This window comes from Garra rufa, chromosome 9 (genome assembly GCF_049309525.1).
Source record: "Garra rufa chromosome 9, GarRuf1.0, whole genome shotgun sequence".
Classification (NCBI taxonomy): Eukaryota; Metazoa; Chordata; class Actinopteri; order Cypriniformes; family Cyprinidae; genus Garra; species Garra rufa.
The window spans coordinates 3,847,271-3,870,036 of record NC_133369.1 but is presented as its reverse complement, the minus strand read 5'-3'; the positions used below and the strand labels follow the sequence as shown (position 1 = coordinate 3,870,036).

Genomic DNA, 22,766 nt, shown 5'->3' with positions numbered 1-22,766 from the left:
TTCTAAACTTTTACTATGGTAGTTTATGTAAATATAATAATCAGTGAATTAAGAACTGCTTAGGGTGATTTTTTTTATAATTAAATACATGAAAATTAATTTTTAAATAAGTAAAAAAAATTTTTAATACAATTGTAATATATATAAATAAGTTTAATATATTTCTTTCGGGTAAAAAAAAAATCAATATTATAGTTAAATATAGTTAAAGTATTATATAGTAATATCATATATGAAATAAATTATAATTTCTAAACTACAATAAGAGTGAAAGTGCATTGTGTTTCCTGTCTTTGTATGAGGGTCAAAGATGCCAAGATGTCCACATCAAAAGAAATGCACAAAAGTGATTTTATGTCCACAGAAAGCACATTGAATTATATGGTACTTACTCTCTAGGGCTTCCTGATCTGCGTGCGCGGCGTTCGTATGAAGGACTGCGAGATCTGCTTCTGCCGTAACTGCGGCTGCGTGAGCGTCTGCGCCGGCCGTCGCGCTCATAGTCGTCGTAACGCGAGTCGCTGCGAGGAGAATGTTTCTCTTTGGATTTCATCTGACCGGGAGCTGCACAACACAACACAAATCACAAACACAAATGCATGCAATTCAATATTTCATTAATTTTTTAATATAATATTTTACAAATTTCAGTTAAACATTTAAATGCATTTCAAAATTGCAACTTAAAAAATTTTATAAACACTAAAAACATATAAAAGCTAAAATTTAAAGCAATTTTTTTTTTAATTGAAAAATGAGTTTATTTTTTAAATAAAATGACAAAAGTACAACTAAATTTCTAAAAACATAAAACTAAAATTATACACAAAATAAAATCTTAAAATATTGAATATTTTTTTTAAATAACATTCAAGCACTAGGAAATTACTAAAAAAAACTACAACTAAAAAATAAAACTTAAGACAACTAAGACTAAAAATATATAAAAGCTAAAGTTGAAAAACAATATTTTTTTAAAATAATAACATGACAAACGCACAAGTAAATTGCAAAAATAAAACTCAAAATATAAAAAAGCTTAATAAAATATTAAATACAGAATATTTTATAAAAAATGTTAATAACCACTAAAAGCACTAAAATTAATAAAAACAAATACTAAAAATGCCAAAAGAAAACATTAAATAATAATGAACACTAAAAATACAATAATTCAAAAACATAAATAAAATAAAACTAAAATTTATTTAAATTATTAAAATAAATTAAATATTTTTTACATTTAAAAAGCCAAGTAAATTACAAAAAACTAAAACTGAAAATATAAAAAATGAAAGTGAATGAATTAAATTAATATTTTATATTTTATAAAATATTAATAACCACTAGAAGCACTAAAACTAATAAAATTAATACTAAAATAAAGAAAACTTAAATTATTAATAATAATAATAAAAACAAAAACATGATTTGCTAAAAATAAAAAAAAATCTTAATACACAACCCTAACCCACACTAACAAAAAATATATAAAAGCTAAATTTGAAAAACATTAAACAAATAATTTTTTATTAAAAAATAAAATGACATTTTTAAAAAATTAAAATGACAAAAGCACATTTACAAAAAACTAAAAATATAAAAAATAAAAGCTAATTAATTAAACACATATTTTATAACATATTAATAACCACTAGAAGCACTAAAATTTATTAATTAAACTACTAAAAAAAAAAAAAAAAAAAAAAAAAAGTGTACAAAACCAGCATCATACTCTTCCTGTCTCCTTGAGCAAACTGGATCTCAATCTGCCGTCCACAGATCCACTTCCTGTCCAGGTTATGCAGCGCATCCTCTGCGTCACGAACGTCCTCAAACATGCTGATGAGGTTAAGGCTTTGCATTTTTACTAATCTGACACATTCATATGACACAAACTGAGCTCACCAACTCAATATTCACCAAAAACATCACAGAGCATAAAGAAAAACACAAATAATCATTTCAATCAAGTGTGATAAACGGCAACAGGGGAAGGTGTTGGATGAAATTATGCTCAAATTATGAAGGAAAAAAAATTATTACATTTTCCAAGGATATGTAGGGCGTTTCTTCAACTACAGGCACTTCTGTGTGAAGAAAAAATAAAAATAAAAAACAACGGACAATATGGTCCTGTTTCAAAAATATTATAAAATTTTTGGTGCAAAAAAAAAAAAGATTTAACTGTATTCATTTATTTATATTTAACTATTTGCTTTGTGTGTGTTTTATAGAAATATAGAAAATAAAAGCTTAATAAAAAAATAAAAATATCATAACATATTAATAAACTAAAAGCACTAAAATTCTAAATAAAATAAAAAATGAATACTAAAATAGTATATTATATTAATAATATAAATAAAACCACAACAAAATTACTCAAAAATATACTCATTAAAACACTAAAATTACTAACTAGTAATTTAATAAATAAATAAAAGCTTAACTTAATTTGAATTAAAAAAATATATATTAAATATTTTTTAATTACATTTAATACTAATACTAATAATACATGACAAAAGCATATACAAAATAAAAACTTAACTGATCAATTATTAAATAAATATATTATGAAATATTAATAACCACTAGAAGCACTAAAACCAATAAAATAAATAAATACTAAAATAAACAAATAACTTAAATAATTTAAGATAATGATAATACCCGTAGTTATAAATTACAACACAACTGCTATAAAAAAATTCAATAATTATAATAAACACTACAAATACTAATGAAAATACATAAGTTAAAAATTTAAATATGTTTTTAAAATATTAACATTTAAAAAAAATAAAAAAATAATAAACACTACCGACTAAAAATATATAAAAGCTAAAATTGAAAAACATTACAAATAATAACGAAATGACAAAAGTAGTAAATTACTTAAAAAAAACTTTTAACAAATAAACAAATTAAAATAACATTTTTAAATAAATATTTCATATTGTATAAAATATTAATAAGCACTAGAAGCAATAAAATTTATTAATACTAAATTAAATAAAACTTAGACCAATTAAAATAATAATTAATCCGAAGTAAACATTACTAAAGAAAAATACTAACTAGAAATATATAAAAGACAAGACAACAAAAGACAACAAAATTGCTAAAATAAAAAAATAATAAACACTACAAATACTAACTAAAAATATAAAATTTTATTATTTAAAGAAAAGTAATATTTATTTTTATTGAAAAAATAAATATTACATTTCTTTAAATAATAAAATTACAAAAGCACAAGTACATTACAAAATAAAGCAAAAAATTATATACAAAATAAAAGAAAATTTTATTAAATATTAATAACCACTAGAAGCACTAAAATCAAATTAATTAATACTCATAAATAAAACTTAGATAAAGTAAAATAATAATAAATCCCAAAAGTCAACAAAATTACTAAAGAAAAAAAAAATCACAAAAACAATAAAGACTTAAAAGTACTAACTAAAAATATATAAAAAGCTAAAACTGAAAAACAAACATACATTTTATATAAATAAAAAAATAAATAACTAATGAAAACTAAAACTATAAAAATCAAAGCTTAAACAAAATATTAAATATTCAAACACTAGAAGCACTAAAATTTGTAAAATAAATGTATATTGAAATAAATACATTTAATAATAATAAAAATGCCTAATTAAATGTACTACAATTAAAAATGTATTAAAATTAAATAAATTACTAAATAATATTATCAAAAATATAAATAAACACTAAAAATACTAACTAGAAATATATAAAAGCTAAAATTAAATGGGTTTTTTTTTACATTTTTATTAAAATTAAATAAAAAATGCCAAAAGCACAAAGAAATTACTAAAAACCAAAACTATAAAAATCAACGCTTAATAAAACAATTATTAAATAATTATTTAAACACTAGAAGCACTAAAATTAATAAAATAAATGAACACTGAAGTAAATACATTTAATAATAATAAAAATGGCTAATTAAATGAAAAAACTAGAACTATATAAAAGCTAAATAAAAAAAATTAAACATTGTTTTAAAAAATATGAATATTTAAAATTATAAATTAATGACACAAGCAAATTACTAAACTAAAAATCAAAGCTTAATAAACAAAAAAAAACTTTTTAAACACTAGAAGCAATAAAATTAATAAATGTATACTGAAATAAATACATTTAATAAAAATGCCTAATTAAATGTACTACAATTAAAAAGGAATTAAAATTACTCAATAAAATGATCAAAAATATTAATAAACACCACAAAATACCAACTAGAAATATATAAAAGCTAAAATTGAAAAAAAAAAAAATAATAATAATTATTAAAATTAAATAAATATGAATATTAAAACTAAATAAATGACTAAAAATTAAAACTATAAAAACCAAAGCTTAATAAACCAGTTATTATTAAATAATTATTTAAACACTAGAAGCGCTAAAATTATTAACCAGACATAAATTAAAACTAAAATTGAAATAAAAATAAAAATAAATTAAATCTAAATATTAAGTGAGTTGAGAAAGTTCCTGTAGTTCAAGAAAAGCCCACAGATGTTGAAGTGGACAGGAGCGAATCAAAGGGAAAGAAATGATGGATTGTAAAACTGCCTTTGATCACGTACAGAAATCATGTGCGCTATAATGGTAGGATACAGCATTAAAACGGGTTACCTTTAACATGCTTGACCTTTGACCTTCAGCTTGACCTTTATTGTCTTTAACCGCCTCCGAGAAGGACTTGGGGATGTCTTTGCCCAATAAGCTTTAGTCTTTTCCTCTTTCTTTGGTCAGACCGAGGCCTTGACTCCAATTTTGGTCCCCTTTGAATCTTCAAGCTTTAACTCTCTCTTTATTGTCTTTGTCTTGAATCTACTCTACATCGGCTCTTTTAAATATTCTTTGAAGGGAAGGTCTCCAGAACTGTATGTCTTTACATTTTCTGAGACAACAACAGAGGAAATATCGGTTAGGAGACAAACATCGGACATGTCCACAGCCATTCAAGCTTTAAAGAGACGTCACACCCAAAAAAATCACAGCTTTAGTCACCATTCACTTCCATTATATGGAAAAGAGCAGCTCGGACATTTGGCTCAGTATCTCTTTTTGGCTTCCACGAGAGGAAATGCTTGAATTTTTGGATGAAACGTCTCTTTAAAGGTTCACAATATTTACTTTCTTTTACTACAAAGGATATTGTACGTATGCAAATCCTCTTGGTCGGCGTGAATAGAAGTCAACAGGAATGTAGACATCTACTATAGGTCCGTAACGACCAAACTCACGACGCAAATCCTCTGGCCTAAAGTACCATGAGATGACAGGACATTCATTTGTCTGTCTGAGAGCCTTTCCCAGAGTGCTTAGAGGAAAATAACGTGATGTAAGATGGCACTGAAGCTCTCATATTCGCTTCTGCCCGAGCCACAAGGCAGTGTGAGAAAAAAAATAATAATCATGCTTTATTATCAAATTCATGAACTAAACGACCCATAATCCTGAAGAGATTTGCCAATCCAATTTATTTGGCTAACAGATATAATTCTCATTTAGTTTAAGTTTAAGCATTAAAATGGGAAATAAATAAATGGAAATAAAAATGGAAAGAAAAATGGAAAGAAAAACCTTAATATTAATATTTTAAAATAATAAAAATACACACAAAATGATTCAAAAAAAGAGAGAAAACAAAAATAAAGCCTTAAACAAATTATATAATTGATATTAAAATAAATAAAGAAAAATGAGCTCATGAGCTTAATGAACACGTTAAAAAAAAAAAAAAAAAAACATTTTAAATATAAAAAATAAATTCCATAAATTAAATAAAATCTTAAATATTACATTTCCAAATATTCATTGTTTTCAAATATTTAGTTTAAGTTGAAACATTAAAATGGGAAATAAATCAATGGGGGGAAAAAAATGAAAGAAAAATAAATTAATTAAACCTAAATAATAATATTTTAAAACAATAAAAATCCGCACACAAAAAAAAAGAAAACATAAAAATAAAGCCTTAAAAAAAATTAAAATATAAAAATCTTATTAAACAAGTTATAAATAAATAAAAACTAAATTTGAAATATTAAAAAATAAATTCTATAAATTAAATAAAATCTCAACAAATATTACATTTCGAAAAGTTAATTATTTTCAAATATTTAAATACATAAAAATCCTTCTTTATAAAGATAATATTTCGGGGTTTTATTATTTATTTTTTTATGTAGGTACACAAAAATAAATAAATAAAAAATGAATTTGAAATGTAAAAAATAAAATTCCATTAATTAAATAAATCTCCAAAAATATTACATTTACAAATATTATTTTCAAATAATTACATTTTTGAAACTGTATCTTCATAAAGTAAGATTTATACAGATACATTAATATACATATCTTTTAAAAACAATACAAAACTACAAAAGCAATAAAAATATCTAAAACTGAATATATAAAAGCTTAAATAACAAGTTATACAAAATAAATAAATTAATAACTTGGAAATGTAAAAATAAAAATCCATTAAATAAAATAAATCTCCAAAAATATATAAAATTCCAAATAATAATTATTTTAAAATAAAATTAATTAAATCGAAATATGACCTACATGATAAACAGCTAAACAAGTTATACAAAATAAAAAAATTTAACTTGGTATTTAAAAAAAAATCCATTAAATTTCCAAATGAATATTTTTAAATAAAACAAATTAAATCAAAATATGACCTTTATAAAGAAATATTTATATTGATATACACAATAATCTAGATATCTTTTAAAATAATAATAAATTACAAAAGCACTAAAAATAACTAAAAAAATAAAAAACAAAAAATATATATAAAAATGTAATTAATAAACAAATTCTAAATTAATTTGATTATGAAGAAAAAAATAATTGGCCTATATATATATATATATATATATATATATATATATATATATATATATATATACACACACACACACACCACTTTTATACTGTTATGGAGAAAAAAAAAATCAGTTTACTTCCATCAAAACTTTTCTTTTTGTATATTAGCTAATAGCTACACGGCTAGATATTACTGAAGATATTTTGGAAAACATACACAGGCATAAATATGACCAGACAATATAAAGAAAACATAACCCATCGAACTTTTGCATGCATGAAGATCTTAAGTAGTTTCGACAAGAATCGATTAAATAAGCACTTCAGACTAACACTGGGTTAAAGACACAGTAATCTGTGAATAAAACAGCATTTTATATTGAGACATTGAAACGCAGTCTGGAATGTCCCTCATTATGTATGCAGCGTTCCTCATTAATATGCATGCATCAAATATCAGCCATAAAAGGAAGAAACCCAATCCTGCTTCAAATACTGCTGCAAATATTAGACTAAAAACATTCAACATATAAAACAAACAAACAGATCTATGTATTTACCATTTAATCCATTTTAACTCTAAGTTAGTGTTTAGTATGATGTACGCGGATCTAAAGCAAAACAAACAACAAAACCCACTCACTATCACACTAGTTTATGAATTTAGCTTTAGATAAGTGTCGAACCATGATGTATTTTAATGCACAAGACACATTTGTTATAGTTAGTGAGATTTTAACCGACGCAAACGCGACCGTTAGCAGCTCGCGCGCAGCGCACTAACTAGTACTCACTAACCACACTAACCTGCTGTCATCGCTGATGTTTCTGATGAACAAAGATGTGTTTGGGGGTCGCATGTATCTCGCCATGATTAAAAAACTGCAACCTTCAGCTCCTCAGACACACACACACGCACACACACAAACAGACGCGCAGCTGAGCTGACGCAGGCCACACTTCAGTTCAATGTGCACGCGTACGCAGTCACGCACGGTCACGCGCATGCGCGTCATGACGTCACCGCCGAGCCGAGACGGAAAGATTTCTAAAGATTTACTTTTAAGGTTTATTTATTAATAATAACATCCAGCAAGATATACCGATTACTTTCAAAGAAATTATTTTAGGACATTATGATTCTGACTCAACTAAAAGCAATGCTTGTTTTGTTATAAACTTTATTTTCTTTGTAAATTTTATATTCATAAATATACATTTTCCAACAACAAACTACATTTTCTTTTTTTTTGAAAGAATTTAAAAATGATCTAAATGCTGTTTCGTCACAAAATAAGAAGGCTAGAAGAACTATTCCATTTTGTACTGACTTTTGTAAAATTTAAAATTTAAAATTGATCTTACCCTTTTACCCTTTGTTTTTTTCCCATGCTTTTCTATTGTATCCTTAACACCTCGTTTTCAGTTGACATAATATATGTCCCTGTTACTTTGTATATTATGTGCAAACAATCTGTCAACTGTTTCTTGTATTCTTTCTTGCATTAATAATTAAAAAAAAACTGTCCAGGGAAATAAATAGTTGAAAAAAAAAAGAGATTTACTTTTGAATTTTTTTACTGTTGTGAAATGTATACACTACCAGTCAAAAGCAGAACAGTAAAAATGTAAAATATTTTTACTATTTAAAAGAACTGCTTTCTACGTTAATATCTGTTCAAATATAATTTATTCCTGTGATCAAAGCTTAATTTTAAAGCCCACAGGATCCTTCAGAAATTATTCTAATATGCTGATTTTCTGTTCAATTTTTTTATTATTATTAATAATATTTAAAACAGTTGAGTATATATTTTTTTTAGGATTCTATGATGAACAGAAAAATCCAAAGATCAGTATTTATTTGAAAAAAAAAAATTTTTTTTGAGATATTATACACTACCATTCAAAAGCTTGGATTTAGTAGAATTTTTATTTTATTTATTTATTTTTGCTGGGAAATAAAATATAGAAACGTATACTTTTATTTAGGAAGGATGCTTTACATCAATCAAAAGTGATGATAAAGACATTTATAATGCTACAAAGGATTGCTATTTCAGATAAATGCTGTTCTTCTGAACTTTCTATTCATTAACGAAACCTGAAAAAATTATACTCTGCTGTTTTCAACAACAATAATAATAATAATAAATGTTTTTTGAGCAGCAAATAAGCATATTAGAATGATTTCTGAAGGATCATGTGACACTGAAGACTGGAGTAATGATGCTGAAAAGTCAGCTTTGGTCACAGGAATAAATTACATTTTAAAATATATTCAAATAGAAATTAATTATTTTAAATAGTAAAAATATATCACAATTTGACAGTTTTTGCTGTACGTTGGATCAAATAAATGCAGGCTTGATGAGCAGTTAATACTTCTTTAAAAAACATTTAAAATCTTATTTTTGTGTAATTCTTTTTATACTAATACAATATTCAAATATGTAGTTCAATGTTTTCCCCTACATTTTTTAGGTTTATTTCTATCCTTTACATTTTTCAGTTTATCCTAAAACACATAATTTGTAAATCTTATTTGTAAAAATGCACCATAAATGATTTTCTTTAATTGTTTAGTATTTAATAAAGTACATAGACGCTTACAATTAGAAATATTTTTATTCAGCAAAAAAGTTGGACTGATTTCTCAGGACAAAATTATTTGATATAAGATTGTCAGATAGGGGAAGGTCATTACATATATGTTTTATATGTTCAATATTAATTAAAGCAAATTCTGGCCAAATGGATTGATGTTTCTGTATGTTACCATTTACATTTTTGTTCATACTGCAGACAATTTTGTGGAAATGTTTAGTAGATTTTTATTAGGTTAAGACTTTAAGGTTTGTTTTTATATATAATTATGACAAATATAGTCTGCCTATGCCTTCACCTACAAGAATCTGTTATTTATTTACTTACTTGCTGGTTTATTGTGATTTATTTAGTGACTGATGCAATGTATCAAAACACAACACACACTAGTATGATAAACCAGAGCTTTATTTAAATAACTCTTCACATCTTCTTGCTCCTCCTGATCATGGTGGTTCCTCCTACTGTCAGATTCTGGAAAATATACACCAAGAGACAAGAAAAACATTACCAATGCTCATATTTTACATATTTTTTTCAGAAATGTAAGATATAAACGCGCAATTCTGAAAAATGAAGTTGCTATTGCGAGTTATAAAGTCAAAATTGCGAGACATAGTCACAATTCTGACTTTTTTTGAACAGAATTGCGTTACATAGACACAATTGTGAGAAATAGTCAGAATTGCAAGATAAAAACTAAGAAAAAAGTCAAAATTGTGATATAAACTCTGAAAAATGAAGTCAGAATTGCGTGATATAAACTTGCAATTGCGAGTTATAAAGTCAAAATTGCGAGATATAGACAATTCAGATTTTTTTCTCAGAATTGCGTTATATAGACACAATTGTAAGAAATAGTCAGAATTGCAAGATAAAAACTAAGAAAAAAGTCAAAATTGCGTGATATATAGTCACAATTCTCACTTATATAAACTTGCAATTGTGAGCTATAAAGTCAAAATTGCAATATATAGTCACAATTCTGACTTATTTTCGTTATATATAAACAATTGTGAGATATAGTCAGAATTGCAAGATAAAAAATCTGAGAAAAAAAAATCAAAATTGCGAGACAGAATGAAGTCAGAATTGCGTGATATAAACTTGCAATTGCGAGTTATAGAGTCAAAATTGCGAGATATAATCACAATTCTGACTTTTTTTCTCAGAATTGGTTTATATAGACAATTGTAAGAAATAGTCAGAATTGCAAGATAAAAACTAAGAAAAAAGTAAAAATTGCGTGATATAAACTTGCAATTGTGAGTTATAAAGTCAAAATTGCAAGATATAGTCACAATTCAGACATTTTTTTTCTCAGAATTGCATTATATAGACACAATCGTGAGAAATAGTCAGAATTGCGAGATAAAAACTCTAAGAAAAAAGTCAGAATTGCGTGATATAAACTCGCAATTGCGAGTTATAAAGTCAAAATTGCGAGATATAATCACAATTCTGACTTTTTTTCTCAGAATTGCGTTATATATACACAATTTTGAGAAATAGTCCGAACTGCAAGTCAAAATTGCAAGATATAAACTCGCAATTCTGAAAATTGAAGTCAGAATTGCGTGATATAAAGTCGCAATTGCGTGATATAAAGTTAAAATTGCAAGATATAATCACAATTCTGACTTTTTTTCTCAGAATTGCGTTATATATACAGAATTGTGAGAAATAATCAGAATTGCAAGATAAAAACTAAGAAAAAAGTCAAAATTGCAAGATATAAACTCGCAATTCTGAAAAATGAAGTCAGAATTGTGAGATATAAACCCGCAATTGCGCGTTATAAAGTCAAATACATAAATATAGTCACAATTCCGACTTTTTTTCTCAGAATTGCGGTATATAGACAATTGCGAGAAAGTCAGAATTGCAAGATAAAAACTAAGAAAAAAGTCAAAATTGCGTGATATATAGTCACAATTCTCATTTATATAAACTTGCAATTGTGAGTTATAAAGTCAAAATTGGAATATATAGTCACAATTCTGACTTATTTTCGTTATATATAAACAATTGTGAGATATAGTCAGAATTGCAAGATAAAAACTAAGAAAAAAGTCAAAATTGCGTGATATATAGTCACAATTCTCATTTATATAAACTTGCAATTGTGAGTTATAAAGTCAAAATTGCAATATATAGTCACAATTCTGACTTATTTTCGTTATATATAAACAATTGTGAGATATAGTCAGAATTGCAAGATAAAAACTCTGAGAAAAAAAATCAAAATTGCGAGACATAATCTTGCAATTCTGAAAAATGAAGTCAGAATTGCGTGATATAAACTTGCAATTGCGAGTTATAGAGTCAAAATTGCGAGATATAGTCACAATTCAGACTTTTTTTCTCAGAATTGCGTTATATAGACAATTGTAAGAAATAGTCAGAATTGCAAGATAAAAACTAAGAAAAAAGTCAAAATTGCGTGATATAAACTTGCAATTGTGAGTTATAGAGTCAAAATTGCAAGATACAGTCACAATTCAGACTTTTTTTCTCAGAACTGCGTTATATAGACACAATCGTGAGAAATAGTCAGAATTGCGAGATAAAACTCTACGAAAAAAGTCAGAATTGCTTGATATAAACTCGCAATTGCGAGTTATAAAGTTAAAATTGCAAGATATAATCACAATTCTGACTTTTTTTCTCAGAATTGCGTTATATAGACACAATTTTGAGAAATAGTCCGAACTGCAAGTCAAAATTGCAAGATATAAACGCGCAATTCTGAAAAATGAAGTCAGAATTGCGAGTTATAGAGTCAAAATTGCGAGATATAGTCACAATTCTGACTTTTTTTTCTCAAAATTGCGTTATATAGACACAATTTTGAGAAATAATCAGAATTGCAAGATAAAAGCTAAGAAAAAAGTCAAAATTGCAAGATATAAACTCGCAATTCTGAAAAATGAAGTCAGAATTGTGTGATATAAACTCGCAATTGCGCATTATAAAGTCAAATACATATATATATATATAGTCACAATTCTGACTTTTTTTTTCAGAATTGCGGTATGTAGACAATTGCGAGAAAGTCAGAATTGCAAGATAAAAACTAAGAAAAAAGTCAAAATTGCGTGATATATAGTCACAATTCTCATTTGTGACCCTGGACCACAAAACCAGTCTTAAATCGCTGGGGTATATTTGTAGCAATAGCCAAAAATACATAGTATGGGTCAAAATTTTTTATTTTTATTTTATGCCAAAAATCATTAAGAAATTAAGTAAAGATCATGTTCCATGAAGATTTTTTGTGAAATTCCTACTGTAAACATATCAAAATGTAATTTTTGATTTGTAATATGCATTGTTAAGAACCTAATTTGGACAACTTTAAAGGTGATTTTCTCAGTCTTTTTGATTTTTTTGCATCCTCAGATTTCTGATTTCAAATAGATGTATCTCGGCCAAATATTGTCCTATCCTAACAAACCATACATCAATAGAAAGCTTATTTATTGAGCTTTCATATGATGTATACATCTCAGTTTTGTCAAATTTAACCTTATGACTGGTTTTGTGGTCCAGGGTCACATTTATATAAACTTGCAATTGTGAGTTATAAAGTCAAAATTGCAATATATAGTCACAATTCTGACTTATTTTCGTTATATATAAACAATTGTGAGATATAGTCAGAATTGCAAGATAAAATCTCTGAGAAAAAAAATCAAAATTGCGAGACATAATCTTGCAATTCTGAAAAATGAAGTCAGAATTGCGTGATATAAACTTGCAATTGCGAGTTATAGAGTCAAAATTGCGAGATATAGTCACAATTCAGACTTTTTTCTCAGAATTGCTGACGATTGTAAGAAATAGTCAGAATTGCAAGATAAAAACTAAGAAAAAAGTCAAAATTGCGTGATATAAACTTGCAATTCTGAGTTATAAAGTCAAAATTGCAAGATATAATCACAGTTCTGACTTTTTTTCTCAGAATTGCGTTATATAGACACAATTGTGAGAAATAATCAGAATTGCAAGATAAAAACTAAGAAAAAAGTCAAAATTGCAAGATATAAACTCGCAATTCTGAAAAATGAAGTCAGAAATGCGTGATATAAACTCGCAATTGCGAGTTATAAAGTCAAATACATATATATAGTCACAATTCTGACTTTTTTTCTCAGAATTGCGGTATATAGACAATTGTGAGAAAGTCAGAATTGCAAGATAAAAACTAAGAAAAAAGTTAAAATTGCGAGATATAGTCACAGTTCGGACTTTTTTCTCAGAATTGCGTTATTTATACACACTTGTGAGAAACAGTCAGAATTGCAAGATAAAAACTCAAAGAAAAAGTAAAAATTGCGAGATATATAGTAGTCAACATTCGAAGTGGATCAAAAAAGTTAATCAAAAGTTGTCCAAAGATAAGAACGGGTATTCTTTTTGGTTTTAGGACAAATTTGATGAAAGGTTTTGATCCACTTCGAATGTTGACTACTGTACACCTGCAATTCTGAAAAATGAAGTCAGAATTGTGCGTTATAAAGTCAAAATTGCAAGATATAGTCACAATTCTGACTTTTTTTCTCAGAATTGTGTTATATAGACAATTTTGAGAAATAATCAGAATTGCAAGATAAAAACTAAGAAAAAAGTCAAAATTGCAAGATATAAACTCGCAATTCTGAAAAATGAAGTCAGAATTGCGTGATATAAACTCGCAATTGCGAGTTATAAAGTTAAAATTGCAAGATATAATCACAATTCAGACTTTTTTTTCTCAGAATTGCATTATATAGACAAAATTTTGAGAAATAGTCCAAATTGCAAGTCAAAATTGCAAGATATAAACTCGCAATTCTGAAAAATGAAGTCAGAAATGCGTGATATAAACTCGCAATTGCGAGTTATAAAGTCAAATACATATATATAGTCACAATTCTGACTTTTTTTCTCAGAATTGCGGTATATAGACAATTGTGAGAAAGTCAGAATTGCAAGATAAAAACTAAGAAAAAAGTTAAAATTGCGAGATATAGTCACAGTTCGGACTTTTTTCTCAGAATTGCGTTATTTATACACACTTGTGAGAAACAGTCAGAATTTCAAGATAAAAACTCAAAGAAAAAGTAAAAATTGCGAGATATAGACCTGCAATTCTGAAAAATGAAGTCAGAATTGTGCGTTATAAAGTAAAATTGCAAGATATAGTCACAATTCTGACTTTTTTCTCAGAATTGTGTTATATAGACAACTGTGAGAAATAGTCAGAATTGCAAGATAAAACTCGTGCTTTATAACAATTGCACGCAATCGCAAGTTATTTGGTCAGTTCTGAGCTCCAGTGAGCAATATGTGCACTAAATTATCAATACAAACCTCAACCATCTCTCCTCCCTTGATCTCCTGGATGTGAGAGAATCGATCAGTTTTACAGACCAGCTTCCCTCCCTCCAGTTTGACAATGCACTGAAACACACAAGAATATAAGCATCATCACGCAGAAAAAAATACAAATACTTGTAATATTAGCATTTTTTTTTGCATATAATACAACAAAATATTATTTAAAAAAATTATAAATAATTCTAAATAAAATATTTAAAATATTAATACATAAAAAAAATAAAATATATATTTTATTATAAAATTATTATTTTTTAATTAAGAAAAATCTTGATCTATGATGAAACTGAGCATTTGTTTGCAATATCAACTCTTCTTGAACAGTTCAACATCATAAATATAGCTACTATATATTCTACCTTGAGCTTCTTGCCGTCCATGGTGGTGATTTCAGCTTCCTTGCCGATGGTGAAGGAGTTTGTGAGGGTTTTCCCAGGAGTTTTGGATGTGATGGTGAAGTCGTTGCCGCTTTGTTGGATTTCGATCACTGGTTTAACATCCTTGGCCATTTTAATGACATCTTCTGGCAGAGCTGAAGAAATAGAAACACAGATAGTGAGTGACCTACAATCAGGACAGAATTCAAACGAAATGCTTTTCGAAATTGCATCTCAAAAGCATTGCATGCATAAGCAGATTATGAAAATGCATGATGCTTTGGGAAATGCAACCATGATGGTTTCACAAAAACTCACAGACGGCTCTCAGAAACTCCTCGTAGTTCTCCTGCTCGTAAACCTGCCATGTTCCACTGAAGGCCATGTCTGCTGCTGATCCGACGTCTGGCAAGTGAGCTCAAGACAATGTGAAGAGACGTTTATCCCGGAGCAGTACTTATACTCACTTTGAGTTTAATCATTGACGTTCTGGCAGTTTTCCCTTCTGTTTGAACAACCCAGAGTTCGCTAACATCATTTGTGGGGTCATGCATCTCTAAATGTGGCAGCAACTGATTTAGGCATCCAATCTTTCTCAAAAAAAGACCATCACATGGAACGAAATGATGGAATTTAAATAGATTTAGAAATCTGTTAAGTTCAGTGGAGTCAGAGACTTTGTTTTTATTTATTTTTAAGGAAATTAACACTTATATACATTAATTATGCATTAAATTGATTAGTAATGCAAAGTAATGCTGCTCTTTTGAACTTTGTATTAATCAAAGAATCCTGAAAAATAAAAAATATCATAATTTCCACAAAAACATTGGGCATTGATAATAATCAGAAATTATGCTGAGCAGGAAATCAGCATATTAGAATGACTTCTGAAAGATAACGTGACACTGAAGACTGGAGTAATGATGGTGAAAATTCAGGTTTGTTCACAGAAATAAATTACATTTTACTATATAATCATGTCGAAACCATCTATTTTAAATTGTAAAAATATATCACAATTTTTTAATTTTTTTTTTGATCAAATAAATGCAGGCTTGGTGAGCAGAAGAGACTTCTTTCAAAAGCATTACAATCACAATTCTGTGAGATTGATTTAAATGTGTTCAATGTTGCTGAAAAAACAACAACACTCTTATTAATAGCTGGATGCATAAACAGATTAAGCAAACTATTTCATGAATTCATAAATTAACACACAAGGGATGGATGATAGGATTCATGAGCATCTCTGAGATGCTAGGCGCTCTAAAAAAAGGAATCAATTGCACTAAACTACTAAATGAAAAAACATGATTATATAAAAATAATTCAAAAGTTTACAGAATCTTGCAGAATCTGCAAAATGCCAATTATTTTGGCAAAATAAGCACACAATCACACAAAAAAGCATGGTATTTTTTATTTAGTACTGACCTGAATAAGATATTTCACATAGAAGATGTTTACATATAGTCCACAAGAGAAAACAATAGTTGAACATACACTTGATTCTTAATACTGTGTTGTTTCCTGAATGATCCACAGCTGTGTTTTTTTTGTTTAGTGATAGTTGTTCATGAGTCCCTTGTTTGTTCTGAACACTTAAACTGTCCGCTGTTCTTTAGAAAAATCTTTCAGGTCCCACAAATTCTTTGGTTTTTCAGCATTTTTGTGTATTTGAACTCTTTCCAACAATGACTGTATGATTTTGAGATCCATCTTTTCACACTGAGGACGACTGAGGGACTCATATGCAACTATTACAGAAGGTTCAAACACTCACTGATGCTCCAGAAGGAAAAACATGCATTAAGAGCCGGGGGTGAAAACTTTTGAATAGAATAAAGATATGTACATGTTTCTTATTTTGCCTAAATATATATATATATATATATATATATATATATATATATATATATATATATATATAAATTTAGTACTGTCCTTCATAAGCTATAGAAGATAGTTAAGTTTCCCAGAAGACAAAATAAGTTAAATTTACTCTAATCTTCAAATTCCAAAAGTTTCACCCCTGGCTCTTAATGGATGGTTTTTCCTTCTGGAGCATCAGTGAGTGTTTGAACCTTCTGTAATAATTGCATATGAGTCCCTCAATTGTCCTCAGTGTGAAAAGATGGATCTCAAAATCACACAGTCATTGTTGGAAAGGGTTCAAATACACAAAAATGCTGAAAAACCAAAGAATTTGTGGGACATTTTCTGAATAACAGCAGTCAGTTTAACTGTAAACAAAAAATCCTAAAATAACTAGATTAAAGTCGTAATATTACGAGAATAAAATTGAATTATTACGAGAATAAAATTGAATTATTACGAGAATAAAGTCGAAATTACGAGAATAAAGTCAAAATATTTGGAAAATAAAGTCAAAATATTACAAAAATAAAGTTGAAATAAAACGAGAATAAAGTCAAAATATTTTTAGAATAAAGTCAAAATGTTTCAAGAATAGTCAAAATATTACGAGAATAAAGTCAAAATTCTACACGAATAAAGTCCAAATGTTTCAAGAATAAAGTTGAAATACTACGAGAATAAAGTCAAAATATTACAAAAATAATGTTGAAATACTACGAGAATAAAGTCAAAATATTTCAAAAATAAAGTTGAAATACTACGAGAATAAAGTCAAAATATTTTTAGAATAAAGTCGAAATGTTTTAAGAATAAAGTCAAAATATTTTTTGAATAAAGTCAAAATATTACAAGAATAAAGTCAAAACGTTTTGAGAATAAAGTTGAAAGATTTCCGACTTTTTTCTTATCATTTCGACTATTTTCGAAATGTTTCAACTTTATTCTCTTAGTATTTTGACTTTATTCTTGTAATTCTTGGACTCATGAACAACTATAACTAAACAAAAAAACAGCTGTGGATCATTCAGGTAACAACACAGTATTAAGAATCAAGTGTATGTAAACTTTTAAACAGGGTCATTTTTCTAAATTCAACTATTATTTTCTCTTGTGGACTATGTGTAAACACATTTTATGTGAAACATCTTATTTAGGTCAGTGCTAAATGAAAAAATAACATGCATTTTGTATGATCTCTGTGATTTTGGTAAAATAATTAACATTTTGCCGATTCTGCAAGATCTAGGTACACTTTTGACCTCAACTGTATATAAATCTATATATATAAAATAATAAAGCATCAAGATTTTTAATCTAACACTGTTCAAAACTACAAAGTTAAAAGAGGAGATGCACTCTGTGTTATCAACAAGCCAAAAAAAGAAAAACAAACATGACAACACCAGTGCAAATAATGCAAGAGACACGATTTGCACGAATTATTCAAGTTGCACGCAGAGTTTAGCAACCTACAATCTGGGAGTGATGTGGCACAGAAAACTAACAAGAAAAAATAAAAACAGCACTTCACGTCAAAAAAAGTTGCCAAATCCTGGTCTAGATTTTTCTCTCACTATGTTTTATAAAAGCAACCCGTTGAAATACTATCCTGTTTAAACACATGAGGGGTGAATAACCCTGTGGACTGTGGAGTTTGCTTTCTATCGGTTCAAAAGAATCACCCTCGGGTTGCATAATGATATTTGAAACGGGCCTCGATCTCTCTATTATGAAATATCAGCAGATAAAACGCATCCATCCATCCATATTAAGGCATACAAATCGATCGTGTCCCTATTATAATGCAGCTGGAAAGCGAGTTCAGTCTATTTGATCAAAGTCTGCTGCACACTCTTATTCCCTGACGCTCAATTTAGTAAAAACCGAACAAAGTGAGAGAGAAAAGGTTTCATTTGCACTTTATTTTATTTTCTAAGTGGCACAATATAAAGCAGAGGAAACAAACCATGAATCAAATCAACTCAGGCTTCAGACTTTTAGGACGCTGACCCTCAGGACATTGCTCTCGAAAGCACCATTAAAGGAACCGCTCACTCCAAAATGAAAATTAGCTATGCATTAGCAAATGTCCTCACCCTGAGGTCATACAAGATGCAGATGAGTTTGTTTCTTCATCAGATTTGTAGAAGTGTAGCAATACAACACTTGCTCACCAATGGACGACGGCGTTTTAGTGTTACGTTAAAAAAAAACCCTAAGATTACGAGATTAAAGTTGAAATATTATGAGATTAAAATTTAAATATTATGAGAATAAAGTCGAGATATTTTAGGAATTATGTCATAATATTAAGCGAATGAAGCCAAAATATTTCGAAAAAAAAAAAGTCAAAATACTATTAGAATAACAAATTATTGTGATGTTTTTATCAACTCTTTGGACTCTCATTCTAATGGCACCCATTCACATCCATTTGTATGATGGTGCTTTAGCGCCACGTAAAAAAAAAAAATCTAGATTACTAGATTAAAGTCTTAATATTACGAGAATAAAGTTTAATTATTACAAGAGTAAAGTCAAAATACTACGACAATAAAGTTAAAATTATGAGAATAAAGTCAAAATATTTGGAAAATAAAGTCAAAATATTACGAGAATAAAGTTGAATTATTACAAGAATAAAGTTAAAATATTACGACAATAAATTTGAAATTACAAGAATAAAGTCAAAATATTTAGAAAATAAAGTTGAATAATTACAAGAATAACGTTGAATTATTACAAGAATAAAGTTAAAATATTTGGAAAATAAAGTCAAAATATTATGAGAATAAAGTCGAAATATTTTGAGAATAAAGTTGAAATACTACAAGAATTAAGTTTTTTCTTATAATTTCGACTATTTTCGAAATATTTAAACTTTATTCTCGGTATTTTGACTTTATTCTTGTAATATTTTGACTTTATTTTTGAAACATTTGGACTTTATTCTAGAAATATTTCGACTTTATTCTTCAAATATTTTGACTTTATTCCCGTAATATTTTGACTTTATTCTCGTAATATTTTGACTTTATTCTCGTAATATTTTGACTTTATTCTCGTAATATTTTGACTTTATTCTCCAAATATTTTGACGTTATTCCCGTAATAATTCGACTTTATTCTCGTAATATTTTGACTTTATTCTCCAAATATTTTGACGTTATTCCCCTAATAATTCGACTTTATTCTCGTAATATTTTGACTTTATTCTCCAAATATTTTGACTTTATTCTCCAAATATTTTGACTTTATTCCCGTAATAATTCGACTTTATTCTCGTAATATTTTGACTTTATTCTCCAAATATTTTGACTTTATTCTCCAAATATTTTGACTTTATTCCCGTAATAATTCGACTTTATTCTCGTAATATTTTGACTTTATTCTCCAAATATTTTGACTTTATTCTCATAATATTTTGACTTTATTCTCGTAATATTTTGACTTTATTCTCGTAATAATTCGACTTTATTCTCGTAATATTTTGACTTTATTCTCCAAATATTTTGACGTTATTCCCCTAATAATTCGACTTTATTCTCGTAATATTTTGACTTTATTCTCCAAATATTTTGACTTTATTCTCCAAATATTTTGACTTTATTCCCGTAATAATTCGACTTTATTCTCGTAATATTTTGACTTTATTCTCCAAATATTTTGACTTTATTCTCCAAATATTTTGACTTTATTCCCGTAATAATTCGACTTTATTCTCGTAATATTTTGACTTTATTCTCCAAATATTTTGACTTTATTCTCATAATATTTTGACTTTATTCTCGTAATATTTTGACTTTATTCTCGTAATATTTTGACTTTATTCTCGTAATATTTTGACTTTATTCTCGTAATATTTTGACTTTATTCTCCAAATATTTTGACGTTATTCCCGTAATAATTCGACTTTATTCTCGTAATATTTTGACTTTATTCTCCAAATATTTTGACGTTATTCCCGTAATAATTCGACTTTATTCTCGTAATATTTTGACTTTATTCTCCAAATATTTTGACTTTATTCTCATAATATTTTGACTTTATTCTCGTAATATTTTGACTTTATTCTCGTAATATTTTGACTTTATTCTCGTAATATTTTGACTTTATTCTCGTAATATTTTGACTTTATTCTCCAAATATTTTGACGTTATTCCCGTAATAATTCGACTTTATTCTCGTAATATTTTGACTTTATTCTCCAAATATTTTGACGTTATTCCCGTAATAATTCGACTTTATTCTCGTAATATTTTGACTTTATTCTCCAAATATTTTGACTTTATTCTCCAAATATTTTGACTTTATTCTCCAAATATTTTGACTTTATTCCCGTAATAATTCGACTTTATTCTCGTAATATTTTGACTTTATTCTCGTAATATTTTGACTTTATTCTCCAAATATTTTGACGTTATTCCCGTAATAATTCGACTTTATTCTCGTAATATTTTGACTTTATTCTCCAAATATTTTGACGTTATTCCCGTAATAATTTGACTTTATTCTCGTAATATTTTGACTTTATTCTCGTAATATTTTGACTTTATTCTCCAAATATTTTGACTTTATTCTCCAAATATTTTGACTTTATTCCCGTAATAATTCGACTTTATTCTCGTAATATTTTGACTTTATTCTCCAAATATTTTGACTTTATTCTCATAATATTTTGACTTTATTCTCGTAATATTTTGACTTTATTCTCGTAATATTTTGACTTTATTCTCGTAATATTTTGACTTTATTCTCCAAATATTTTGACTTTATTCCCGTAATAATTCGACTTTATTCTCGTAATATTTTGACTTTATTCTCCAAATATTTTGACTTTATTCTCATAATATTTTGACTTTATTCTCGTAATATTTTGACTTTATTCTCCAAATATTTTGACTTTATTCTCCAAATATTTTGACTTTATTCCCGTAATAATTCGACTTTATTCTCGTAATATTTTGACTTTATTCTCCAAATATTTTGACTTTATTCTCATAATATTTTGACTTTATTCTCGTAATATTTTGACTTTATTCTCCAAATATTTTGACTTTATTCTCATAATATTTTGACTTTATTCTCATAATATTTTGACTTTATTCTCGTAATATTTTGACTTTATTCTCCAAATATTTTGACTTTATTCTCATAATATTTTGACTTTATTCTCGTAATATTTTGACTTTATTCTCCAAATATTTTGACTTTATTCCCGTAATAATTCGACTTTATTCTCGTAATATTTTGACTTTATTCTCCAAATATTTTGACTTTATTCTCCAAATATTTTGACTTTATTCTCGTAATATTTTGACTTTATTCTCCAAATATTTTGACTTTATTCTCATAATATTTTGACTTTATTCTCGTAATATTTTGACTTTATTCTCGTAATATTTTGACTTTATTCTCGTAATATTTTGACTTTATTCTCGTAATATTTTGACTTTATTCTCCAAATATTTTGACTTTATTCCCGTAATAATTCGACTTTATTCTCGTAATATTTTGACTTTATTCTCCAAATATTTTGACTTTATTCTCATAATATTTTGACTTTATTCTCGTAATATTTTGACTTTATTCTCCAAATATTTTGACTTTATTCTCCAAATA

The 22,766-nt window shown here is 26.8% G+C and overlaps 2 protein-coding genes across 2 annotated transcripts; both read right to left on the bottom strand.

Annotated features, from left to right (window-relative positions):
* Positions 1 to 388: 388 nt before the first annotated feature.
* Positions 389 to 7,846, bottom strand: LOC141343082 (serine/arginine-rich splicing factor 10-like). Its single transcript, XM_073847676.1, has 4 exons — positions 7,705 to 7,846; positions 5,201 to 5,314; positions 1,736 to 1,842; positions 389 to 564 (listed from the first exon to the last, which is right to left on the bottom strand). Exons 1-4 carry the CDS (start codon positions 7,767 to 7,769, stop codon positions 389 to 391), a joined length of 462 nt encoding a protein of 153 aa, XP_073703777.1. The 5' UTR covers positions 7,770 to 7,846.
* Positions 7,847 to 14,808: 6,962 nt separating this feature from the next.
* Positions 14,809 to 15,696, bottom strand: LOC141342483 (fatty acid-binding protein 10-A, liver basic-like). The gene is made up of 3 exons (XM_073846940.1): positions 15,582 to 15,696; positions 15,246 to 15,418; positions 14,809 to 14,949 (listed from the first exon to the last, which is right to left on the bottom strand). Exons 1-3 carry the CDS (start codon positions 15,646 to 15,648, stop codon positions 14,809 to 14,811), a joined length of 381 nt encoding a protein of 126 aa, XP_073703041.1. The 5' UTR covers positions 15,649 to 15,696.
* Positions 15,697 to 22,766: the final 7,070 nt, after the last annotated feature.

Excerpts from the sequence above, each read along its gene's own strand:
- LOC141343082 (XM_073847676.1), bottom strand. The coding sequence starts at position 7,769 with ATGGCGAGATACATGCGACCCCCAAACACATCTTTGTTCATCAGAAAC. Across the intron at positions 5,315-7,704 it reads AACATCAGCGATGACAGCAG|GCCAGAGGATTTGCGTCGTG; the intron begins GTTAGTGTGGTT and ends ATGGTACTTTAG. Across the intron at positions 1,843-5,200 it reads GCATACGTACAATATCCTTT|CATGTTTGAGGACGTTCGTG; the intron begins GTAGTAAAAGAA and ends TAACCTCATCAG.
- LOC141342483 (XM_073846940.1), bottom strand. The coding sequence starts at position 15,648 with ATGGCCTTCAGTGGAACATGGCAGGTTTACGAGCAGGAGAACTACGAG. Across the intron at positions 15,419-15,581 it reads GGAGTTTCTGAGAGCCGTCT|CTCTGCCAGAAGATGTCATT; the intron begins GTGAGTTTTTGT and ends CTATTTCTTCAG. Across the intron at positions 14,950-15,245 it reads TGGACGGCAAGAAGCTCAAG|TGCATTGTCAAACTGGAGGG; the intron begins GTAGAATATATA and ends TGTGTGTTTCAG.